Source organism: Chrysoperla carnea, chromosome 2, assembly GCF_905475395.1.
Source record: "Chrysoperla carnea chromosome 2, inChrCarn1.1, whole genome shotgun sequence".
In the NCBI taxonomy this organism is placed as follows: Eukaryota; Metazoa; Arthropoda; class Insecta; order Neuroptera; family Chrysopidae; genus Chrysoperla; species Chrysoperla carnea.
The window spans coordinates 50,294,443-50,319,599 of NC_058338.1; the positions used below are offsets into that span (position 1 = coordinate 50,294,443).

Here is a 25,157-nt window from a genome sequence, read left to right on the forward strand (position 1 = left end):
TCACCTTCTAGAATTAAAGAAAAGGAGAACAAAGATTTGATCATCAGGTCACGATGTACTTATATGTTAAATTAAAAGAAACAAGACTTAACTGCAAACAAGACTTAACTGAAAAGTATATACTTGCTTGTATTAATATTTGGAAATGATAATTTATTAATCTAAAAACTCTTAAAATATTTTATTCATTGGCAGATGCGTTTGATATCGGTTAGAAATTAATAATAACACTATATGATGGCGTCATTATTCCAAAGTAACATTTTTGTGAATTTGATAAAAACATCACACTATGAGTTTAAATTTAATTTTTTTGATGTGAAAATTAAACTTTAACCTTACAATTATCTGCTTCCTAACTCTTGGATCTAGTAATTATTTGAACATATAGGGGAGAGTTGTAAAAGTTGAAGATAGGAAATACTTTTTTGAAGAAAATCGAAAAATAATAATTAAAATTCCCATGCAAAATAGAGTAAATTTCAATTTTGCTAGTAGATCTAGATTCTAGACAGACGTGTTGTATTTATCATTTCAGGTTGTCTGCATGAAATTATGAAAGTATGTTGTCAAGGTAGTACCTAACAACATTTTTTTCTACGACCGGCTCTAGGGTTAATAGGATTTATTCATATGTTGACACAGTAATTTTAACTATTTAAGCTTCCTATATAACATAGAAAAAAATCGTAGGGCAGAAGCTACTATAGCTAAGCGAATTCCCTCAGAGATTGGAAAAAAAATTGTACTTTTTTGCTTAAAACTGATAAAACAAAAATATTTTCTATTTTGAAAAAATTCAAAATTTTGTAATTTGGTCACCCCTCACCCTTTGTTTATTGGTCGATTTTTCTCATTATCGAACTTGACCTTTCAAATAAAAAAATACCCTGCTTGACACCAAATTTTATTCAAATCGGACTTAAATTGCAACCGCTAGAGAGTTTACAGACACATAAACGTATAGATTATATATACATAGTTCAAAATATGGTGGGAGGGCAAATAAATGTATATATTTTCAGATATGAAAATCGTTAATCCTTAAAACCCTGATCTGGATAACTGAAGAAACTTATTAAATTATTGTATTGCCATCGGTCCTTGATAAGTATGCCAAATTTCGAGTTCATACGACTTTTCGAAGATATATGGTCATTTTTGACATCTATTGTGTGTAGGATCGATGAACAAATGAAGAAATTTTTCCAAAATTCCACCATCAGTACAAAAGCAATAGCTCCATTTCCTTCGACAATTCGCTAAAAATTACTATGAAACAAAAAAATCCTTACGCTCATAAAAAGTTTTACTACGTTTACATATGCCTGATTCCAATGCATTTTTAGTATAGGAATTTTTATTACGTTAACGTTAACTATGTAAACATAAATATTAACTATGTGAATACATATTTTCAAATAATTTGAATATAGTAAAAATTAGGATTTAATATTGGAATAATTTCCTATGTCAATATATACAACTTTTTTTTCCATGTTTTCATGGGGAGAATTCTCATTTCCTTCTCCCCGAATAGTAAATAAGTTTAAGTGTAATATGATGAATGAACAAATAATTTACTGAATCAAATGTAACTTGCCTAATTGTCAACTCCAGTTTTCCCTTACATATTATATTTTAATAAAATTTATATTTATTTTTAAACGTAAAAAGTGTAATACCTATGTACTATTATATTAAAATATCAAACTTATAAAGTGTTTGATAAATATAGAAAATGTATTTTATCTATTAATAAATTTTTATTAATGTAAAAAAAACCCTAGCTTTAAAATATTTTCATATATTAAATGTTTTTTTACAACGCTCGCTCGGGAAGTAGACTTTTCGAGCGCTGTATGTCACCTTCAAAATACACAATAATCGCATACTTAACTATATGTGTTTCATAAACGCACATGTTCGGTTATAGGTGTTTCATAAACGCACATGTTCGGTTATAGACTACATAATTGTATGTACTACTGACACGCCATCTGTACTAAAAAAAAAAAAGTAATCAATCTTAACCCTCATTTATTAAAGTTACCACACTGATTGTGTCAAACGCGAGTGTTACATACAAAAAAACAAAATTAAAAATTGAAATTAAAATGAACGAGCAATAAAAATTTGTATGCAATAAAATTTAAATTTAAAATAAGTAAATAAATCATTTCTCAAATTGATAAATTTCTCTCAAAGTCAACTTCCCGAGCGATTGTTGTAAAAAGTATTGAATGCTACTTGCGGAATAACTAGCAAATATGACAGTCGTGATTACGGCATTCGCTCTAAGGTTATGAGACATTCTTATGAAGACTCGTGTGGTTGTCGCAACTCGCCTACGGCTCGTAGCGACATCTACCACACTCGTCTTCATAAGAATGTCTCATAACCTTACGCTCATGCCGCAACACCACGACTGTCAGATTATTTGCTAGTTATCCCACTTGTAGCATTAATAACTATTAATCAATAGATATAATATTATGTATATATAGGTTTAACTTAAATAAATCGGATGTTAGTGTCTACGTGCCTAGATGTCTAATAAAATGTTACCAATTCTTAAGAAGTTTATTATCTAGAAAAATTTAATTTTGATCATGCGTTTAACTAATAGACTAAATTACCTTTCACTTGCCGTGCTTCCACCGAAAGTAATATCCTTTGCGTACTTAACCTCATGATAACTTTTATCCCATATATGGGACAAAATATTTGCCTATCGTTGATTGGAAAAAATTTTGTTCTTCTTAAATTTTGAGTTGAATATTAAACTACCCGATAATTAGGAAGTTTAAAAATAAAGTTAACCTAATAGTTTTTCAAAATTTTCCGTACATGGCACATAACAACAAATATTACAGTTTTTGATTTTTCGCCATTAAAAAATTAAAAAGGAATGTCCTATATTTGGGACAAAAGTTATCAAGTGGTGTAAAAATGAACTAAGCGGATGGTTATCATGAGGTTAATATCAAAATTATAAAATTATTTGTTGAATTTATTTTATGATTCTGTTTATTTCTTTAATTTAGTTTAGAAAACTAACCTGTTACAAAATGATTGTGGCAACTTTATCTTTCCATCTTTTAAATGAAATAACAAATTTGCGTTTTTAATAAATTTTGTTTTGAAAATCGACTTCACAATATTAATAATTCCATAGAAAATGCATTACTATTGATTTCATTTCTCCGAAACAATTTCGAATGGTGATATGACCCTCTGTCCATAATTTAAAAATATAAAAATAGGACGAAACGTAAAGAGTCTTATCAAAGCTTTATAATTGAATTAGCTTGATACCCGCCCGCATCACTGAGATTAAAAGTAAAAACCAACACTTAAAAGCTTTTCCACCTTTCTTGATCTCACTTATCCCCCTTCTATAACATTCGTAGAGATTGTTTTACACTACTAAAATATATGCACAGTTTTAATTTTTTAAATTGTAAAAGAGTCATAATTTATTTGAGTATTTCACAAAAGATAGCTATGAATTGTCGTACATTTACTAATTTAAATTTTTACAGAATTCTTTAATTTATGGTTCAAAATGATGATTCTTGATGGAGAAATGTCAGAATTAATTTAAATTTTTTTTAAATATATCTTTATAAATTATAGCTCATCTGTTATTCTAATGTATGAGCTATATTGTTGTACAGTTTCATACAAATCCATTTGCTTGTTTTTGCGTAAAAGCGTAACAAACGAATAAACAAACATCCATACTTTCACATTTATAATATTTAGGGATTTTCAAACAAAAGTTTCTCTGGCCATAAAACAGCTATGATAGCAGCGCAAATAAATAATATTCATAAAAATATTTACATTGAGTTATGTTTGCCACATATGTTGGGGTGCTGGGAGCGCAAATAAGTGCATAATGCTTAGCACGATTGATATACGTCAAAATTAAATTTCTTGTTGATATACTGTATGGTATTAATTACCTACTTATATTATGGTATTTATTACTTACATCTCAAAATTATTCTCTATTTTAAATATTTTTTTACACTTAATTACAGCATTTTTAAACAGTATTTATATTGTTACTAAATTATAACGGTGTAAACAATTAATTAAAAATATAAAAAACAAGTGAAAACAAATAATTGACTGAGTTAATTGTTGAAATACTATGTATAGACAGTGTTGAGTACTCTGTTACATTACACATAATTACATGATGTCACACATATATAACTGATATAGCCATAACACAAACTAATCAATTTGCGCATAATTTGCGCTCTCACGGGTAAATAGTGATGTTTACGAAAAAATGTTTCAAACAAAAGTTGTTTACTTTTCTCACTTTTTACGTCCTCAGCACGCTATAAAAATTTCAGCTTGATATCTCTTTTCGTTTTCGAGTAATTGTGATGACAGACGGACAGACAGACTACAGACAGACAACCGGAAATGGACTAATGAGGTGATTTTATGAACACCTATACCAAAATTTTTTTCGTAGCATCAATATTTTTAAGCGTTACAAACTTGGGGCTAAACTTAATATTCTATGTATATTACAAATATACATGGTATACAAAGACATGAATATTCTCTTTTGCTAAAATTTTTGTTGAAAAGAAACTTTTCGTTTTTCTTTTAGACCACTTGAAACCGATTTTAAAAGCTCTCTCAATAGCCAATACAAATTTATTGCAAATGTGTTATCAATTTATTGATATTTTGATAAAATAATTTTATCAAAAATGTAGAATTAAAAAAAATAAAAATACTTTTTCATTGTCACATCGAAGAAAATCCTATTATAAAATTTTTGGTGTATTTTGACAGTCGTATTTAGAAAGAATATTTTGTGTTTTTGTTTTATTTTAAGTGCATACAAATGTTGTATTATGATAGTTTGAAATTAAAATGTTCTAAATTAAATAATATGATAGCATGGAAACTTTTTCATTATTGTCAAGTAAGATAAATATTTTTATTTTCGCTCAAGATTTCATGTTTATTTTACAATCTAGAAAATGTCTTTATGTCATTAATCAAAAGTGTAATTTATGTTTTAGTACCTTATTTAATGATGGATTAAAAAGTTTTAAAAGCCATTTAAAATCATGTAAATTTGAGTTTTATGGATAAACTGTCTAAGAAACATTTACTCTTATTAATTTTCTTATATTCTTACTAAACAAGAACTATATACAGAATTAATTTTTTTGAAACTACGTTCTTAAATAAAAATTATTTTTTAATTTTAAATTATATTCGCATCATGTATGAATTTTTATTCTGGCGTGTCTTTAGTAACGACCTAAAACTTCATTAATCTTATATATTTAAACGAGCAATTCTTGTATATATATATATATATATATATATCAACGATCTTGGAAATGGCTCCAACGATTTTCATGAAAATGAGTATGTAGGGGTTTTTTGGGGCGATAAGTCGATCTAGCTAGGTTTCATTTATCAGAAATGTCGTTTTATCCGTCTTTTCATGAAAAATTCATCAGACATCTATTGGTGTATAACGTAGTTAATGAAATACAATGCAAATTATAACATAACAAAAAGGAGGCGTTTGAGTAATCTAAAGTGAAAAATATGATTCTTGCTGACATCTATTGGCGAATAACCGAGCGAAGCTCGGTCATCCAGATATTTATATTTTATGAATGATATCGTGTATAAGTCTATGGGTTGGACATTAATTTAAATTGAAAATAGTATAGCTTTGAAATAAATACAGGGTGTTCTGTTATTGTTAGCAGAAAATTATACCAGCAAATTAAGCTTATCAAGACAAATGGCAAAGCTCTTTACCAAATTTTGATCTGAGGCCTGATTCGTGAGATGTGGCTGTGATAAAAACAGAAAGATTTATGAATTCACAAACCTAACAAATTCATTAAATTAATAGGTGTCACTTTGGAATATAGAGGGGACTATCATTAAACTATAATTGATTGTAAATTGATTTAATTGGGAAGCGAATACTAAAAATCTATATTGTTGTAGTCAATCAAATCTAGTAAGTAGTTTTTTCGTGAAAGCGTTACAAAATATTTGTTAAAATTTTCTTGTTTACACATAAAATTCGTATCTTTTTCTTATTTTACAATCTGTGCTCTTTTTTATTCGATTTAATCTTTATAAAAATAAATTTTACAAAATAATTACTTACTCATAACTGATAAAATTAATACATACATATTCGTCAACGGAACTTAAGTATTACTTAAAATTTATGTTTCTTTTCTATTATATAAAAAAAAATTGTTACAAAATTTTGGTAGGAACTATTACTAGTAGGAATCATAAAAGCTCCGTGTTTGGAAAATCAAATTTTGTATCTCTATAATACGTCGCTAATAACGTCTCTAGTTTACTAACAGCCAATTCAATATTTTTATTTAGAAAGAGAAATTTCTTCTTTGTATCGTATTCTTTACATAAAATATTCTGATTAAACAAATATTTTAATGATGTTTTTCTTTTGTTACAGTTGGAAGCTGAGTTACTCTCTGCACGTCGTGAATTAGAAGGTGTCCAAACCGCTTTACATCAACAAACACAACGTTGTCGAGAATTAGTCACAGAATTTAGCAAAAAATTACAATCAAAAGAAATTCAAATTCATTCGGAACGCCAACTACGTGATCAACAGCTAACAAAAGTATTACGTGCATTATTGTTATTCGAAGCACGTTTAGTCAAAGAACAAAAACATATACGACAACAATTACAAGAGAAAGATACAATTATTTATAATCAACAATTACAAATTAAAAAGCTAGAAGAACCAAGTACCGTATGTCAACAATGTTGTAAAAATAATAGTCCACAAAGTTCCTCATCCACGCAAGAATCAAGTTTAAGTAGTTTAGAAACCACACATAATGATTATAACAATTGGTCACATTGTGCCATATTATTACCCCCCACAATATTAGATAGTAGTTCATCTGATGTTTATGCATCAATATCAGAAAATGATTATAAAAATGGGGATCAATTATCCGTTTCCAGTGAAGATACCAATTGTATACGACGACCTTTCAATACGAACTTTGAACGAAAGAACTCATTTATTAAAAATAAACAAAACTTTACAAAAAATGATTTAAAGCGAATGAAAAAATATTCATCGAATCGTTTAAAAAAGGATACTACAAATTCATCATCCTCGGGAACGTATTATGACGTTATCAAGCGTGTAAATCGGAACGAATTAGCTGATAGTAGTTCAAATGATGACGAAATTAAAGAGAAAACGTTAACGGATAACATTAATGATGTATCAAAACGAATTGAGAATGTTTTCGAAGAAACAAAAGATACATTGCGATTATCACAAAGTTATTCCGAACGTATTGAAAATTTACATGGTATCAAACGGGTTTCATCCGAAAATAATCGTAACGGAAGTGTTACGGATGAACTGTACACGAGTTCATCATTTTCAGGTGATAGTTCCACCACAACAAGTACAAATTATTGTTCTACGGGGGATATACGTGGTAGTTACGAACCAAATGGTAATTTTAACTGTTATTCCAGTACGAAAAGTGATTCAGAGATGACTACAACTAGTAAAAATAATATCGATGATGGTTTCGCCGAAGGAGATATTGAAATCTTCGAATTAAATGACGAAGAACAAGATAATTTATCAAAAGATAGTAATATAGTTTTTGTCTTTGATAATAATAAAACACAAACGGACGAAACGGAGAATAATTGGTATGCGTATGCAAGTGATCAAGAGGATGATCAAAAATGTGATATTTATAAGGATAATCCAGTTTTGGAATGTATGAATCAAATATTGTTACAAAATATTAATGATTCCATTCATTCTCCTCCAAAAAGTCCAATACCAACGAGTAATAACACAACTTTAACTAAATCGAAAAGTCCGAAGCGAGTTAAATTCTTAGATGATGGTGGCAAAATTGAAGTAGCATCCTCTAGTGAGAAAGATGAAACTTCCAATAAAAGTTCACAAGATGATTACTACGAAACACCTATCCAAAATGTTGCAAATGTTTACGAGGTACCACAAAGTATTTACAGCAATGATTATGAGCAAATTTTGATTAATCGTAATGATAATGCAGCTACAACAAAATGGTCGAAATCGGAAAATTTACAAGAGAAAGAAATAAATCGAATGTCCTCTCAAAAATTATATGTAATTAAAAATATCGAATTAAACGAAACCGATAATGATTATTATTATGTTGATATGGATGCAAAATCTGATTCAAATACAAGTCAACCCACAGGAGTTCAACAACCTGGATCTGTACGAAAATATCCACGTACTCCTCCAGCTCTGCCTCCAAAACCAGCTAATTTAGTATCAAAATACAAAATACATGGTAAACCATTAACAGCTGAGAATTTGTCCATAATGAATAGTAAAAACGTCGAACAACGTGGTGAAGAGCCGGATTATTGTTCAATATCAGAATTAAATATGGCTGGTATCGAAAGTCATCATCATCCAGTTGTAAATACTTCTTCGAATATTGTAGAAGTGTCTGATGTACAAAATGGTTCATCGTTGTATGATCAAATTATTGGCAATGCACCAAATATTGTTAGTAAATGTTCCACACCATTACGAACCGAAAAAAATCCAACTCCTTCACCACGACAATCTAGTGAAAAAAAGAAAAATGAACCTGAAATACCAAAATTACCTCAAGTCTCAGAAATAATTATACCAAGTGAATCATCGGATACCGAATCCAAAGATGAAAATTTAAGTGTAACCCATGACAACTACATAAAAAATAATTCGCAGCTATTTAAGAAGAAAAATGAACAAAAATACAAAACTCCAATTGTTATGGGGACTTCCGTTAGTAGCCTAATCACAGGATTCAATAAACAACACATTATGGCTGAATTAAATAGTAAAGTTTTATCAAATACAAATACTAGTAGTAATTTAAAGAAAAGTCCACGAAAATCTTGTAGTAATTTGTTTACAAATTTTGATTTAAATCAAAATTGTGATAAACAAATTGATAACCATCAGATTAGTAAATCCACATCTGATATTCCTCTTAGTTTTGAAAAATTTGATTTAAGTCAAAATTTTGAGGAGTTTAATTTAGATGATTGTGAAATTACTGAAGAATATCGTATTGATGATTTGTGTAACGACAGTGAACCACCATCACCAACAAAATCACCACCAAAATGTACATTATCACCAAAAAAATCCGCTTCACCAACATCAAATGTTAAAAAAACAATTAAATATAAAAAGAATGAGGTTTTATCAACCACATCGCCATTAATACCAACACAACAAACAACAGTATTACCAACACAACAAAATAATAATAAAAATATAACAAATGTTCCTAAAACAAATAAAAATTCAGTAATACCACATCAAACGTTATTAACATATGAAAATCAACAGCCAAACTATGAACATTTTTTAGAATGTACGGGTTTAAGTTCAAAATCAATTTTAACACCAAGTCGTTTATTAAGTAATCATAAGTCAATGTTAAAACCGAAAGATGTTAAATTACGTAATAAAGTTAGAACGTATGCAACTGTTGAAAAACAACAGAATGGTAATACAATTAAATATTATTCGGAGCCATATTTATAAAATATTTACTTGTAATTTGTATAGAATAATTCAATGAAATTTTGCCGTTTCTTTTCTAAAATATACTACATAAATATGTTTCTTTGTACTGACATTGTACAAAGTTTCAGTAGCTGGCGATAAAAAAGATTATAAATTTCCATTATACTGAGAAGTTTTTTTCCTCCAAAAGGCTACAGACCTCGAAAAGTGGCTCTGCACGTTATGTTTCTATTTTGTTTAAACAAATTCTTGTATCTTCAAACTGTTATCGGTTATATAAAATAAATAGCGATTAAGATATCAAAATATAGAATTTTATTAAGAATTTTCAAAAAATGATACAAGTCTGTCGCTGGTTGCTGCAATGGTGTACGATGTCAAAAAATATAAGTGTAAAACTTCCATCAAATTTAAGCTCTGAGGATTAATCAGGTCTTTGAATAGAGTGAGAAAGAAAAAATATTATACTTTTTTTATACTCCAACCCAAGTCTATAACGTACGAGGTTGCGTTGAAGTCAGTAATTTCGTTTATTGGGCACAAACTTGACTTATGTCAGTTGAAATAAAACCTATAAAGTGCAGTCAAGGACTGTGTGACATTTCATAGCGCAACTATATTACTTCTTCTCTTACTTAAGCCCATAAAAGTAGCTTTGTATGTTTTTACTAAAACAAAAAAGTAAACAAACAAGCAGTACAAAATAATGGGCCTTAAATTATTTAAACTTTTGACACGTCCGTACTCTTATTTCTGTTGAAATTTGATTTGTCATAGACAGATTCTGTTTTCTACCACCAGACAGCGCTAGAATCAGTTCCCATAGCGAATAGAATGTAATGTCTATTATTATTAAAGCATTTGTTTCTATAAATATGAGAACCGAGCCCACGACATCTGAAGCATGCGTTATCAACACTCTATCAACTGAGTTACAAGATGCTTTATGAAAATGTGAATATTTCTTTATCAAACAATATTCTTAAAATAGTAAATAAAAAAAAAGGACATCAGATAATAAGGAAATGTACATATTTCAAAGATCCTGTATTCGATCTCGTCATACATTGCTTCATATCAGGTATTGATGTCAGGATAAAATCAAGATCAGTTAAACTTACTTAAAAAATATCAAATTAAGTAAGTGCTAGTCACCTCCGTTAGTAATAACAATCATAGACTTAAACCATTACAAACAAACAAAATCATTCAAACAAAAATTGTTTGAAAATTCTATTAGATTATATTATAAATACTTTAATTTTAATCAGTTTAAAACTGGAAAAGAAAAAAAAATATGGTTTCGAAGAAAAATTTTATTCTCTGAAAATACAGAAAAGATAATTAGCTGCCACATTGCTTTGGTTTTACATTTTTTTTGTTAAGAAATTGAAAGTTATGCTTCAATTATAAACCTAGTCGATTCTAACTTGTATACATACAACATGTAATTAAATTCAAAAAGAATTTAACACCATTTGTTTTCAAACGCGTAGTCTACAAAACAATATAAAGAAACATATTGATGTTATAATAAAATTTAAAAAAAAAAGGAATATGGTTTAGGAGAAGACAGTACAAACTTGCACCTTCTTGTTTAAAGCTATTCAAACGATGAAATGATGATGGGTCGAAAGTGGAAAAGCTGGCAGTGGAAAACAGCAACGATTTGAATGAAACATTTTGTCGCGTATTTATAGGATCCCAAGGAACGTTCAGCCAACTTAACCTAGCTAGAAAAGGTCACATGGCTCCAGCGGGGGGAATTTATAGCCCAAGTATTTTTGAAATATTTTTGCTTAAAATTGTCATCCGATCCGAGTATTTTTGGTAGCTGAATACGAATCCAATGTCAGATTACACTAACTGTGTCACGTATTCCAATAATCATGCCATTTTTGACTCAAAATTCCATGGATGGTCCAATTTTTTTATGTTGGATTCTAAACCATAAAATTATGAATATTATTTGTGTACCTATTTGTAATGTTTAAAATTTAGATAAAATAATAATTTAATAATATTATAATTATTTTAATTTGTATATTATCTTATTTAATTTATATATTAAATGATCAGTTTAAAATTATTATCCAAAAAAATAATAAAATGTCGTATACCTATTACATATTATCAAGTATGTATCCGATTTATTAAAAAATTTTTACATAATTAGTTGTATTAATTATTATCATTATTATTAATATTATTATTGTATAAAAAAAGACATAATAAAAATGTAACAATATTATTTAATTATAAATTTTTTTATTATTTATTATCCAACTGTAGGGGAAGGTTTCCTATATAATATCCCCCTAAAAAAATGTAATTTATAGCCAAAAACTATTCGAGATATGTATGACGTCGAAATATTTTTGGTTTCTTTATTCAAATGTTGCAATATTGACATTTAGAACTATTCAATATTTCTTAGAAGTGATCGTTTTACTAACCTTGTAAGAATAAGTGGGTAAAATGATGATCCCATTGCATTCAGTTCACATAAAATGTTAATTATTCCATTATTGTATCAAGGATTAGTATGAAAACAAAAATCACTGGCAAAATCTTTTAAATTAATACATTCAAGACATCATATGATGAGGGATCATTTTACCTATTATAATTTTACACAATAAATAGAGATCATTTTAACGAATATAAAGAGGATCATTTTACCCGTAACGACATATTTGAATATCGCCATAAAAACTGACCTCAAAATTTATCATTCACCTATCAAAGTGTGTTATAATATTATTAAAAGTCAACAGAAGCCACGAGTAAAATAACCAGCTGGCGAAAACTAACACAAAACAAGAAATTTTACGTTGAAATTTATCTTACCATAGATTAGTAATAGATGAGCTATAAAATTAATATTTTTGCTACGAAACACAAAATAGCTTATACAGCGCCATAAGTCTTTGTTGAACGATTAATTTGATCACTTAGAAGCCATCTATCGAAAAATATACTAGACGACTTAAATGATTCACTTAAAACGACTAGGAATAATTTTACTTCGAGGGATATATTTTACCCTGAGGGATTATATAGCACTTTCCCCTAAGTCAGAAGAAGAACGATATATAGCTTATAATTAGCCTGTAAAGTTGTTAAGATATTGTTTAATGACAAGCTTTCCAGAAATTGACAGTCAGTTATTGACATATTACGGAAAGTTTTGCTAAAATTTGAAGTCATTCTTGTTCTTGGAAAAACGATATAAACCTTATTAGTTTAAGACCGGTTATTACATTGTATTAAGGGAAACGACATATAAAGATAGAGATAGACCATGGTAGTATTTTGCTATCGTGTAAGTTGATACGATACATCGATAAAAAGAGGAGGCTGCTTAAGTGGCCTCTCTGTCCTTTTCTTGGACGTGCACTTACCATTGGCATATACCTACTACAGGTAAAGTAAGACTAAATATGACAATTTGGCGGCAAAATATGTACCACAATGAAACTTGCACTCGAAATGAATATCTGCCGAGTCCTACCAAAATTTACTAGTCCTACCCTCTCCCAGGGGGTCTGGTCAGGGGAGGAATTTTTAAAAATGCAAGTTTTGTAAACTAGGCAAGTAAGGTGTCATTTTCTATATATTTTAATTAGCGCTGAAGCGAATGAGACCATACTCATCCTTATAGGATCAAGATTTTTGGAGATATAAGGAGTTTTGTTAAAAAAAAATCTAATCGAATAGAAAACACACTTTTCCATTCGACAATTTTGTGTAATATTTTTTTTCATGAAAGCCAAGATCGATCCCTCGCAAATTTTGAAAACAAGAAACAGTTGATAATATGTTGACTGATTATCCCAAGAAGAACAACTTCAAAGTGAGCTGTTCTAATTTTACAAACAGCCATAGAACAATCTTTACATCACTTAACAATAGTTTCTCAAAATGTGGATGTAAAGATGTCTTAAACCCAAAGTTGGTGGAAATAAAGAAAAATTTTTGTTCGACCCACCTTGGTCTTGTTGTCTTGTGAAAGATCCTCGAAAAAATTAGTTTCTATAAGTTTCAGGCGCACTATCCCAAAAATGGCTTTATTAAAACAAAAGTTCTTTTGGGAACTTTCAACTATAGTAAGTATCTTGAATATTTTTTATTTATCGGACGTTCATGGTTTTTGAACAGCTAAATAACAATGTTTGTGTCATAAAATGGTGCGGGACGAGAAACCATGCTTAATGCATCCGTCGGCAACATAGATGTTTTCGTTTGGTATTCTCAGGAATAACAATTTAAGCCTATATAACAGTCCTCGTATTTTGAAAATGAAACTCCTTCTAGCGTCGCACTATATTGTGTAACTTCTAGTATATTCGGATTTTTCGGTTGTAAGGTATTCATTTCGTTAATTAATAATTAAATATACTCATTTTGCATATTTTATAACATAATAACCATAGCAAGCGCGTATGTTAAATTCAATTAATTTACTGAGCAGTGCAGGGGTTTGATTTATAAATACGTAGGATTTTTCAAAATTATTAGTAATAACATTTTCGACATCTGCATTGTGTGAAGAAATATACATCACTTCTGGGGAGGGCGTAGGAATGTAGACTAGGGGTTGGATATTGGCAGATTAGCCTTTCTTGAGGGTTTTAGAATTTAAACCTGGGTGGCAAAATTCAAAAAGAATCCCATAAAGACACAACATTTTAGAAAAAATAATAACGTTAAAATAATTAATTTTTTTAATAAAGATTTTCAAAAAAATATCGATAAAAAGTATAATATTGTTTCTTTTGCGAATCAAAAGTGACCTAAAAATGCTTATAATTTATAGATACAGAAAATAAAACTTACCTTCAGAAATCATATAGAGTCGTCAACATAAGCGAAAGCCGATGATGTTATCATAATCAGATTTCACTGTATCAGATTCAAATGTATATTATTCATACAAATCTTAAATACAATTTGGTCTTTATTAATATTTCTATAGAAGAAATAATTTACTTAATTAAATCGGGGCATATAAAATATATTTTCTGTAGGTACCTATTAAATGAAATTCGTAAAACATTTTGTAAGTGTAATAAATAGTTGGTTCGTATTTATTTCATGTGGTTACGAAAAACGATGTTTAACAATGGAACAGTGGCAATTTCATTACACGGAGTTGTGAAAAGTTGTCTATACAAAAAAACTTAGTTATATGAAATCTTATTTATTTTGATTAAGCCAACTTTTTTCAAATCAAATTATGTCTGAGAGTGTGAAAGTTAAAAAAATTATCATTTAAAATTTAAGTTTTTCATATAAAAGTTAGTTACTTGAAACAACTTTTAGAAGTAAAATAAAATAAAAATAAATCAAATTTTTTAGTAGTCTAAGAGCCGAGGGTCAACCCCTTTACCCCTCCGTTCACCGAATCAAGTAAATTATTCTGAAATGTAAAATATTAACAAATATCCCTGTAATGGGCTGCCTAAAAATTGTGCTCAAGATTACTTTTAGTCAAAATACGAAGGGTAAAATTTATTTGGAATTTTTTACTGACATGCATATCTAACGATTTTTAGTCTTGTGAAAGTAAATCCATAAGGAATATGCAGCAGCTAAGTGGTCTGCCTGTTTTCATTCACTATTATTATTGCAAATACGGTGGTATACTTATGATTGTCTACGAAATGTCTGTCGAAAAATATCGATTACAAGCATTCGAAGTTTTGATAGTTTTATTAAAATTAGGATCGATTTTCACTCATCCGTTTACCGATAGAAAGTTGTTTTTTATGAAATATAAAATAATTTTCATTCGATTAACATATGAGTGAAGGTCGATCCTTATTCGGTTCTTATACTATATATAATATAATTTTACTTAAAGAAACAATCATTAAATATTGAAAGTACTCTTTTGAAAATATAATTTTATCCTGTAAGAAAAGCTACGGAATTTTAACAAATTTTTAGAAAACAAACTATAAAACATTTTAAAAATTTTACATTCCTTTTAGTAGAGTTTGAGTTTTGGGAGAAAGCTAGTTTTGTTTAGTAGATTTCGTTCGTTGTAAAAATACAGAAAAGGAGCTTTCCGGTTCCGAAACGATCCGCACGGCTTTCTGCACGCGGTTTTGGGACAATTTATATCTACATTGTTTTCATTGGTGACGATTTCTTGAATATCTTTGATTCTATTGATCGACTTGAGACGAATAACAAAAACGAATTGTTTGTTATGAATTTCTGCATCGACCTTGTCTGTTATTGCCGCTGTAGCCTCATATTTTCAACTTTATCTGATACCTTTTCGAAAAATTAAGAAATTGAAACATAAAAAAGAGGAAATATAACTTTAGTTTTGGGATACAGATGGTACACTTCAGGCAAATCAGCGAATTTTTTTTTTTTTAAATTGCAGGTTTTTTATGTACTTTCGGATAGTATTAACGGTATTTTTTCAAAACCTGATTATTTGCATCATAACAAGATACAATAATTGAAAATGGTATTTTTTACACCGAAAAAATGCTATTTAAAAAAAAACTCAGCGTTCTCATCAAAATCCGGCAAATGTACCGGAATGTTAATAATTTGTAGAAATCGAAATATCATCTCAGAGTTTCAAAGCTAACGATTCAATGCTAACGATTTTCAGACCCTAATTTCTTCATGTTACAGGCAGGCACATAGCAGTCAAACTTATAACACTCATCTTTTTGGTTCAGGGGTTAGAAATAGAACATCGTTCATCAGATTTTGTTCATTCAAACTTATACTTTTAATAAAGTGACTCAATAACTTGTTTAACATTCACCGTATTAATTGAACCACCTTGAAATAAATCTTGGATTGTGTAATATATATATTTGAGTTCGTGTGTGTAATTTCATTTTGTAATTAAATCTTAGAGCTAGAAAATTTAATTTCTATGTACTCTGTACTCTGCACACAAATTTGTAAAAGATAATAGAACATATTCAATTATATAATACAGTGATTTCATAAAATATCCAAAGTAATCCAAAACTTACTTACAAATGACAAAGTCGGTTAATTATACGATTGTCTTTAATCTTAAAAAAGATGAAAAATAAATTTTTCTTTAGTCATCCATAATTAAAGATTCTGAATAAACGCTGGAAGTGCTCAAGGTATAAGGGCTGATTTAAATATAATACATTTTATTTAAATCTCTAGGCTTGAAATATACTCACATTTATATGTGAGACTTTGTTCTAAAAAGATGTTTTACTTAAATTTGTATTTAGAGGCTAAAAACAAAGTTACTTACATTATTTTTCTATAATAATATTAAATTAGCATGTGATTTTCGTAGACGTAGATACTCAAAAAACACAATGAAAAACACGCTAGATGCTTTTAAATCAAGAAAGCCTTGAAGCATTAGTGCGTAAAGAATCGAACAATCTTTTATGCGATTTAACAGACGTGCGAAAGTGAAAAACAAGCAAGTTTAAGATAAAGTATCCGAGAGGTAACTAAAACATAAATTTTTGGCTGAGGAATAAAAATTCGCACCCGACTAAACAGTCCTCATCGATTCGAGATGTGGAAAAAAGTTTACGCGAGGCCATAGGTCACAAAAACGGGTTTTTCGCAATTTTTAGTGAAACGGTTGGTTTTTCGTAATTTATCATAAAATTAGTTCAGGCAAAAATTGATAATTAACTATAAAAAATGTCCCAATACTTTTTTTCTTAAAGCCTCCGTTTCTGAGATATTACGATTCAAAAAGTTGAAAGAGTAATCTCATATTATGCACACGTTTCCACGCTACCTCATGGTCACCGATTTCTGATCTTTAAGATATTCTGAAAATTCATTAATTCTTTAAGTACTTGCATTGATTAGTGTCTTCACAAACAGTAACAATTTCACCTTCAGTTAAAATTTCAGCACAAATAAAACATTATTCACTTGATGTAGTTTTTTTTAATTAAACGCTTTTTTTGTAGCTAAGTACACTACCTCAAGTATACTTAGTGCGTGATTTCCCCAGAAATTCAGTTCCTCATTTGTTATATGACAAAGGTCATAAAAACGGTTTTTTCGCAATTGTCAGTGAAGTTTTGTCATAAAATTAATTCAGGCAAAAATTGTATATCAGATAATTTAATATAAAAAATGTCCCACTTTTTCCCAAAATGTCTAGTTTTTTCCCTAAGCTGAAAATGTATAAACACAAAACGGAAATATATTTTTATAATCATTTTAAAATAAATGAAGTAATATTTTCAAATATTAATGAAACATTTTCTAATTACAATTCGCCACAACAAAATTTAATTAGTTGAAAATGAAAATACGATTTGGGAAAATAATATTATAGGATAGGTACCTATACAAGTTATTTTGGGGTTTATTTTATTTTTTATTATCAAGTACTAATTTCATTGCAGTCTGCAAAAGTCATTAATGGCATCTGGTGTTTTAATAACAAGTCCTTTATTTGAACTACGTATTTAATAGATTATGAAATAAATAATACCATGTGTTATCGAAGTCATAATTGTATACTAAACCATATTTTTAGGAAATTTTCTTTGTATGTCAGCAACACTTTTAACAACAAATATAGTACGCGGTAAATTATGGATTTCATACCTATATATTTCTAAAAATAGTAGGGCAGAATTTTCTACGTTTCGATTACTTATGTGAAAATTGTTTGTTTATGTACTTTTCCTAAATGTTACATATGTATGCTTTTCTTAAAATAAAAAATCAAAAAAGTTTTAGTAATACATACATGTGTTTTGTAGTCAAAAACATTGTGCGAAGTACTTTATAGCGGAACTCATGTTTGAAAATATGTTAAGCGAGAAATTCAGTCCTATTAACGTATTTAATGAGGGGTAAGACAATGTTGTTTGTTATCAAAGTAGGACTTTTTTTTATAATCAAGGTTGGTCCATCTGTTTTCGATGCTTAAACCCGAAATTGACGCGAATTTGAAAAAAAAGGAAAAAATAAATTAAAATTGGATCGCGAGCCGGTATTGGTCGCAAAATTTGTCATAAACTATTTTGTGGCGATATTTGAAAAAAATTCGTCCGAAATTTTAGAAATATAGCAGCAAGGAGTCAATTAATCTCCCGCATTATCTTCAATAATTTCATTATATATTTCGTTCGAACCAACCTGAACCATGAGGGTCTAACTTTGACAAATTTTTCAAATTTTGCATTCCCTTTTACTTTTACGTTACCTTTTAAATCCATTTTTGATATTCCAAAAACACACCTTTTTTTTAGTTTTCCATGAGTTTTTTATTGTTTGAAATTTTCCTTATTATTTTATCTTTCATTTGCAGCATGTTTCATCTTGTTAGGATCTTCCTGAGTTGATATTAAATTTATTAATTTACCGATTATTTTCCGAGGGATAAAAGGGGGGTTAAATAAACTGAGCTCTTTAATTTTCTGACGGAAAAAAAGTAAATTTGACTCGCCTATTGAAGGAATTTATCAACACGTGTAGCACTGGCATTGTAGTAATTAAAGTCTTGAATATTATGGAAAGTAATAACTTCTAGCAATTTTCTGGAAGATGTGTTTTCACTAAAAGTTTTTCCAAAGCCTATAAACTGGCACACGGTATTTTTTTTCTCATTACTTGGGTTCCATGGCATTTACACAGTGAGGCAATCGTTTAATCACCCAAAGTACGATGAAATTTCATTTATCTAAATACCTTTATAGTTATATGAGCCTAATATTATTTCATAATGGTTTTTAGGTCATTAACAACCTGTATTTTAAGTAATATTTTTAAAAAAAGGTACAATAAAATATAGTGTGTTTTTGTAGTAACTAGTCTAATCATGCAAATCATTTGCATACTAATTCTAATTGGTTTTAGTCTAATGTATTGGTTTACTTGTGTGAATAGTGTGAATAGTGTGGACCTAGACTCATACCTCAATAGAACTCAATATATTATTGATACTATTAAAACGCTTGAGAATGGTGATGTGCAAGAAATGGCGACGCATTTAAAATACTTAGTATATCGGTGAGTTTTAACGAACTTTCTTTTAAATGATGTAAATGTAACCGATTTAGCTTCTTCTTTGGAGTAAACTGAAAAATATTTAAGTAAGTATTAAATAATATTCGGTGAAATTTCTGAGAGAAATTGTAAAAAACTTATATATGTAAAATTTCGTTAACCATTTTTGAGAACCTACTGAAACTTCTACAAGCTAAGAACACTCTCCATTAAATTAGGCACTACGATGACGCACACAGACAAAATGGCAGAGATAGCGGTTGAAAAAGCTTCCCAATATAATTAGTGGATTTTTTTAGTGCTGGGATACTAAAAAATCTAAAATAAAATAAAAAAATAAAAACCCGATTGCGTTAAATAAAATGAAGAAGAAGAAAAAAAGAAACAAGTCTAGTAGTTTACATAACAACTTTAACAGTCGGGGCTCACTAAAATTTTCGGTTTTTTTAATTTATTTATTATTTCTTAATATTATTAATTATTTTTAGGGCACCTGGAGATGTTGTGATCATAAATGCTACATCACCAGAAAAAATTTTAGAACTACATTTTTTCGATTTATCAAAAAAAACTGTAATTGCGGCTGGAGGTATTCTATCAATGAATTCAAGCCATGTTATAGATGCCTATAACATCGCTGCAGCACCGTATTTTACATCAAAAAATTTTAATTTTATTTGGTTATATCATTCATATTATTGTACGTTTGCGCTTTCGCCAACCTGCACCAATTTAGTAAGAACCAAATTATATATATTTTTTAATTAATTTTAATTGAGTACCATGCATGGCAATCGGGGGCAATTACTCCCGAAAAGTGAGAAGGCTAACTATTTTCAGCTATATAAAGAAATAATGTCAACTATTTTTAGCTCATAGCCATTGTACAAATTACAGTCAGGCAGCACGCAGTGCACCAAATTGGTAGACATAACTAAAAAAGATTGGCATCATGGGACCCCGTTAGGATTGCAGTTCCTTACGAAGCTGTTCAAAAACAAATATAAACGTTAAATAAATACATATCGGTAATCTGTTTTTGACTGCTCACCTAAATAAGGTTATTAACTAATTAGTTATTACAATTTAATAAGTAATTAACGTTTGTAAGCTGATGTTCGTTTGGCAGCGAACAGAATAGTAATAGATTAATTGGTTAGTATCAAGAAGCAGGGATTCTAGACGCACATAAATATAGTAGACGAATTTTGCCATTTCTTTAATATTTACATCCAAAACTAGTTATGCATATGTATCCATAACTAGTTTTGGATGTAGATAGTACAAAATGCAAAATTAGTGTACTGTGATACATAAAAATAATATAAAGTAGGTTAACATATAGTGGGTTCCATGGATATGGCATACACTCAACACACAAAGCATATTCACAATGTTACGTGACGGTCTCCGTCAGTTTGCTCACCATGGTAAGCCGCGTTAAGGAACTTGGTTCCAAAAAATTTAGTGTTTTTTCGATCTTTCGATTTTGTCAATGGATTTAAAAAAAGACAGACTAGCTTTGAAAAAATTGCAAAAAAAAAAAATGTAAAAATCTGATTCACCTGATAGTTAATCGTGTAGTTTCCAAGATGTTGCCGAGAAATGTGTACAAAGAGATATCCCGGAACAATTTGGCCATCTAGAAATTTTGTACAATTGCATTTGTCCATTTTCCAGAAGACATAATATTATTTTAAGATGAGTTGCCGAAATGGGCTTGATTTTGTAAACCAGGGGTTTTAAGGGTAGCTGCTTACAGATACAATGTTGAAAATTAATTTGAGGTATCTGGGGGTAGAAGCCATAAGCCATTTTGAGAAATCCATTTAATAATTATATATTATTCAGATCGGTCAAGTATTTGCACCTGGAATCGATAAGCTCATTTCTCTGGGTTTACCAGCGGAAAATTTAGAATTCTTGGGTCACTCAGCTGGAGCTCACATAGTTGCGTCCACAATTGAATATATGATCACACCTGTAAAAATATTAATTGGATTAGATCCATCACGGAATTTGGCAGATTTTCGACGAGGTCTTGCTGAATTCACCATTGCTTTGCGAAGTGATTCCACTTATATTGGAAATATTAATTGGAATGCAGATTTGGAGTTAATTTTAAATGGTGGAGTACGTCCTCAACCGGAGTGTCCCAAAACAGAAGAATTTGATCTGATATCTACTTGCAGCCACCGTTTCGTTCAAATTGTTTGGCGAAGTATAGTTGAAAATCAAGGCCAAAAATTATTTTATGGGGTTCGATGTAATGAAATTGAATGTGATTATAGTGATATTAAAGAGATTACTCCAGCTTTGAGGTATTTGTAAATTTCATATTTGAATTGATTTTTGTTAAGCAAATCCTGCAATTGCAATGCCAATGCTGCAATCTTGTACTCTTGCTTCTCAACTATTGATTTAAGTTTTTTAACCTTTCAACTTTTGCTCCGATTGATTTAAAAACTTGAGAAAATGCTGTTTACCTGTTAGTACTTACACCAGCTAGATAAAAATTTTACATTGAAATCTCAAAAGTCATTTGAGCCCGTAAGAACAGAACTAACCTTATAGGCATTGTATAAATTACTCATCATATCTTTATTTCAGGAAGAAAGGAACGTATTATTTTAAAACCTCGGATTCATATCCATACGGCTTGGGATTACATGGAATAAAAAATATTACACCTACCAAAAATAGTACCTTCAGGGTTTCCCGAGAACCAACTGTAAAGAAGTTTATGAAGGAACACCTCGAAGATTACAATAAAATGCACGTCACATTTTTTTCAGACTAGCAGTTTATCCACTTATTGCTTCGACGGTCGACTCCAACTTTCTTTGACAATGTACATAAAAATCGTCCAAGATGAGAATATGGTTGACGTCGACTTTAAGACGTTATTGTCCACAAAGAAATGATTAATAAGAGTATTAATTTTAAAATTATGTTTTTACTTTTTTTAAGTCAGTTTTATATTTTTGATGTAGTTTCACATTTTCAATATTGATAACAATAATTTTCTAAAGAACAATAAATTATATTTTTAATAGCAAACAAATCATGTTAAGAAAAGTCATTAGAAGTAGTGACGATCTAGATTAAAACATGAAATTTATATCGAAAATTCGTGAATTTATAACCTATGATGAAAATATTGTAGTCCCACTATTAAGCATAGCATTGGTTATGCAAAGAAGTTGATGTTTGTAATCATAATATCTCGATAAAGTTTGCAAAGTCACATACCTTCAGAATCCCCGTCGTACCATTGTAGGGCTATATAAGCTGCCTTCATCGTTGTGTGCGTAGTCATGGTAGGGAGAATAAAATCGATGCAAGCGCTTTCAGTGAATAATTTTGGCATTAAAGGAGGCTGTTATGACTAATTTACAATTATTTACATGTAAATGTTATAGTAAATGACAAATTAAGATCATTGAAAAATAACAATTAATTAAACTTAATGAATTAAAAATTGTGAAATTAAGAAATCAAATTGCACAAATATTATTTATTTTTTAAATATAAATTATCATAATTATTTATTTAAATTTGTAATAATATTAAATTTTCAATGTAAGCTATAAATGCAATCTATACAATTATAAATGCAATCCATACAATTATATTACTAAGTAGTGTACCGTTACCATGGAAACGTCTCCGATAAAACTCATCCACGGTGCGATATCACAACTTTAAGGAAGAGAGTACCGAATGGACATTTTGAGGTAAACGTATTCTATGATGATAACATGGACTACAGATTTGTAAGAAAAAATTTTTGCGGCCATTCTAAAATAACAACTTTAAAAATTATCGGGACTTAGATCAACAAATACAGTTTTCCAGCAAATGATTCAATTCTTGACAGGTTGTAACGTTTAAAATTTTTTGGACGTTGGACCCGTACCCGGTTGGAAAAAACCAAGTTTCTTTCCATAAAATTGATTGTGTCGAGCTTAACTTTGTGTAAGTTTCTTTCTAATTTGTTAAGAAATTATTATTATGTTTGACTTTACACATGTGGTAAGATTCTTTTCACTTAAGTTAGTTTATTCAGGCACGATAATAAATTGCTAATCAAAATGAGAATAATACACATTTATTCCTCGAATTGATTGATTTATAACTTCTATTGTGTGATATTTTAAATTATGCTCGTGCTTCAGAAATGTGTAAATATTTATTAAATTTAGTATAAAAATTTTTGTGTCTGTTACATAATATTCAATTGTTCAAAGAAAGAGAGATATATAAATTCAAAACGTTCATACTCTACAATGTCTACTACCTATATCGCTATCAAACTTTCATTTCCTATGTTTTTCGAAGGGTAGAATCAATTCGTCCGATTGCTCAGTTTTCGCCTACCTATTTTTTCGTTGTTGTTGAAAAACTTTAAAACTTCAATCTTTATTACTGAAGTCAAAAATTCCTAGAACTTGAACTGAACGATTTTCCAAAAATAACGCATCCCAAAATTTTAAAAAGGAGTACACACTTTACGTTTAATTAATGTTGTCTAGTAAGTAATATTGAATACTTTGTAAGCCTCCTTAACTTTTGAATATATTTTAGTTAGTTTTTCTCCAGTACTTAAAGAAAGCTCTGCAGACACTGAGGATTTAGGCTGAGATAAAGATCATTGCTTATGTTTTTTGACCCGTAGAAGCAATTTATGATGATTTCAGACCTATCCGCTTCCTCACTTCACTCCTGATGAAGAGATTAAATTTAAACACATTAATTATAAATATTTTTGTAATTCCCTTTTAATTTCTTTTATTTTCATACTACTCGTTAGGTTTTGTTAATTTTTTTTTAAATTAATTATTTTTCCAAAAACCCATCTAGAAACACTTGGATTTTAGAGACAAATATAATGATACCTTAAATGTTGAAATTCATTGATCCGTATGGAAAACACGAGATAATAAAGAAATTGACAAATATACATATATATATATATATATATAAGATACATAATCACTCCTTGACAGTCGAGTGAAAAATCATCCTAATAGTAAATTGAGCTAAAAAACTTTCCCCTCGCGCTGCTGTATTCGCTTCTGCATGCAGGGGTTTGTTGTTATGATATATCCACTGCTAATCTAAATATTATTTTACGCTATGATCCGATAAGGTTCATTTTTACAAAAATAAACTTATATAATTCAAAAATTACAAAATAAGTGTTACATTAATATTTTTAATCTCAAATATAAATAGAATGTATAGATGACACGATAAAGGATAAATGTATTACTTCGAAATATAATCTTTTTTTTACAACAAATCACTAAATGAATGATTCATGTATTTATGTAAGATAACAACTATTTAAGTATATTTGAATAACAGTGACCAATTTATTATTGAAAGGTATTTTTATTAGTTACTAATAGGGGTAATATTTTTAAAAAAATGTCTCGAAGAAGTATGACACATAGTTTTAATAGCAAATTTTTTGAAATATGCACTTCAAGTAAAATCACATTTGTGAAAACAATTCTAG

General features: G+C 29.1%; 2 protein-coding genes across 2 annotated transcripts in view; both read left to right on the forward strand.

The window, feature by feature from the left end:
* The window catches only part of LOC123291432, a 108,397-nt gene extending 98,111 nt beyond the window's left edge, over positions 1-10,286 (forward strand). Inside the window, exon 2 of the mRNA XM_044871724.1 lies at positions 6,503-10,286. Within this exon, the coding sequence (XP_044727659.1) occupies positions 6,503-9,637 (3,135 nt within the window). The 3' untranslated portion in view covers positions 9,638-10,286. The remainder of the gene's footprint in view (positions 1-6,502) is intronic.
* Positions 10,287-13,683: 3,397 nt separating this feature from the next.
* LOC123292749 lies at positions 13,684-21,964 on the forward strand. Its single transcript, XM_044873463.1, has 2 exons — positions 13,684-13,728; positions 21,485-21,964. The coding sequence occupies exons 1-2, from the start codon at positions 13,684-13,686 to the stop codon at positions 21,962-21,964; spliced, it is 525 nt and encodes a 174-aa protein (XP_044729398.1).
* Positions 21,965-25,157: the final 3,193 nt, after the last annotated feature.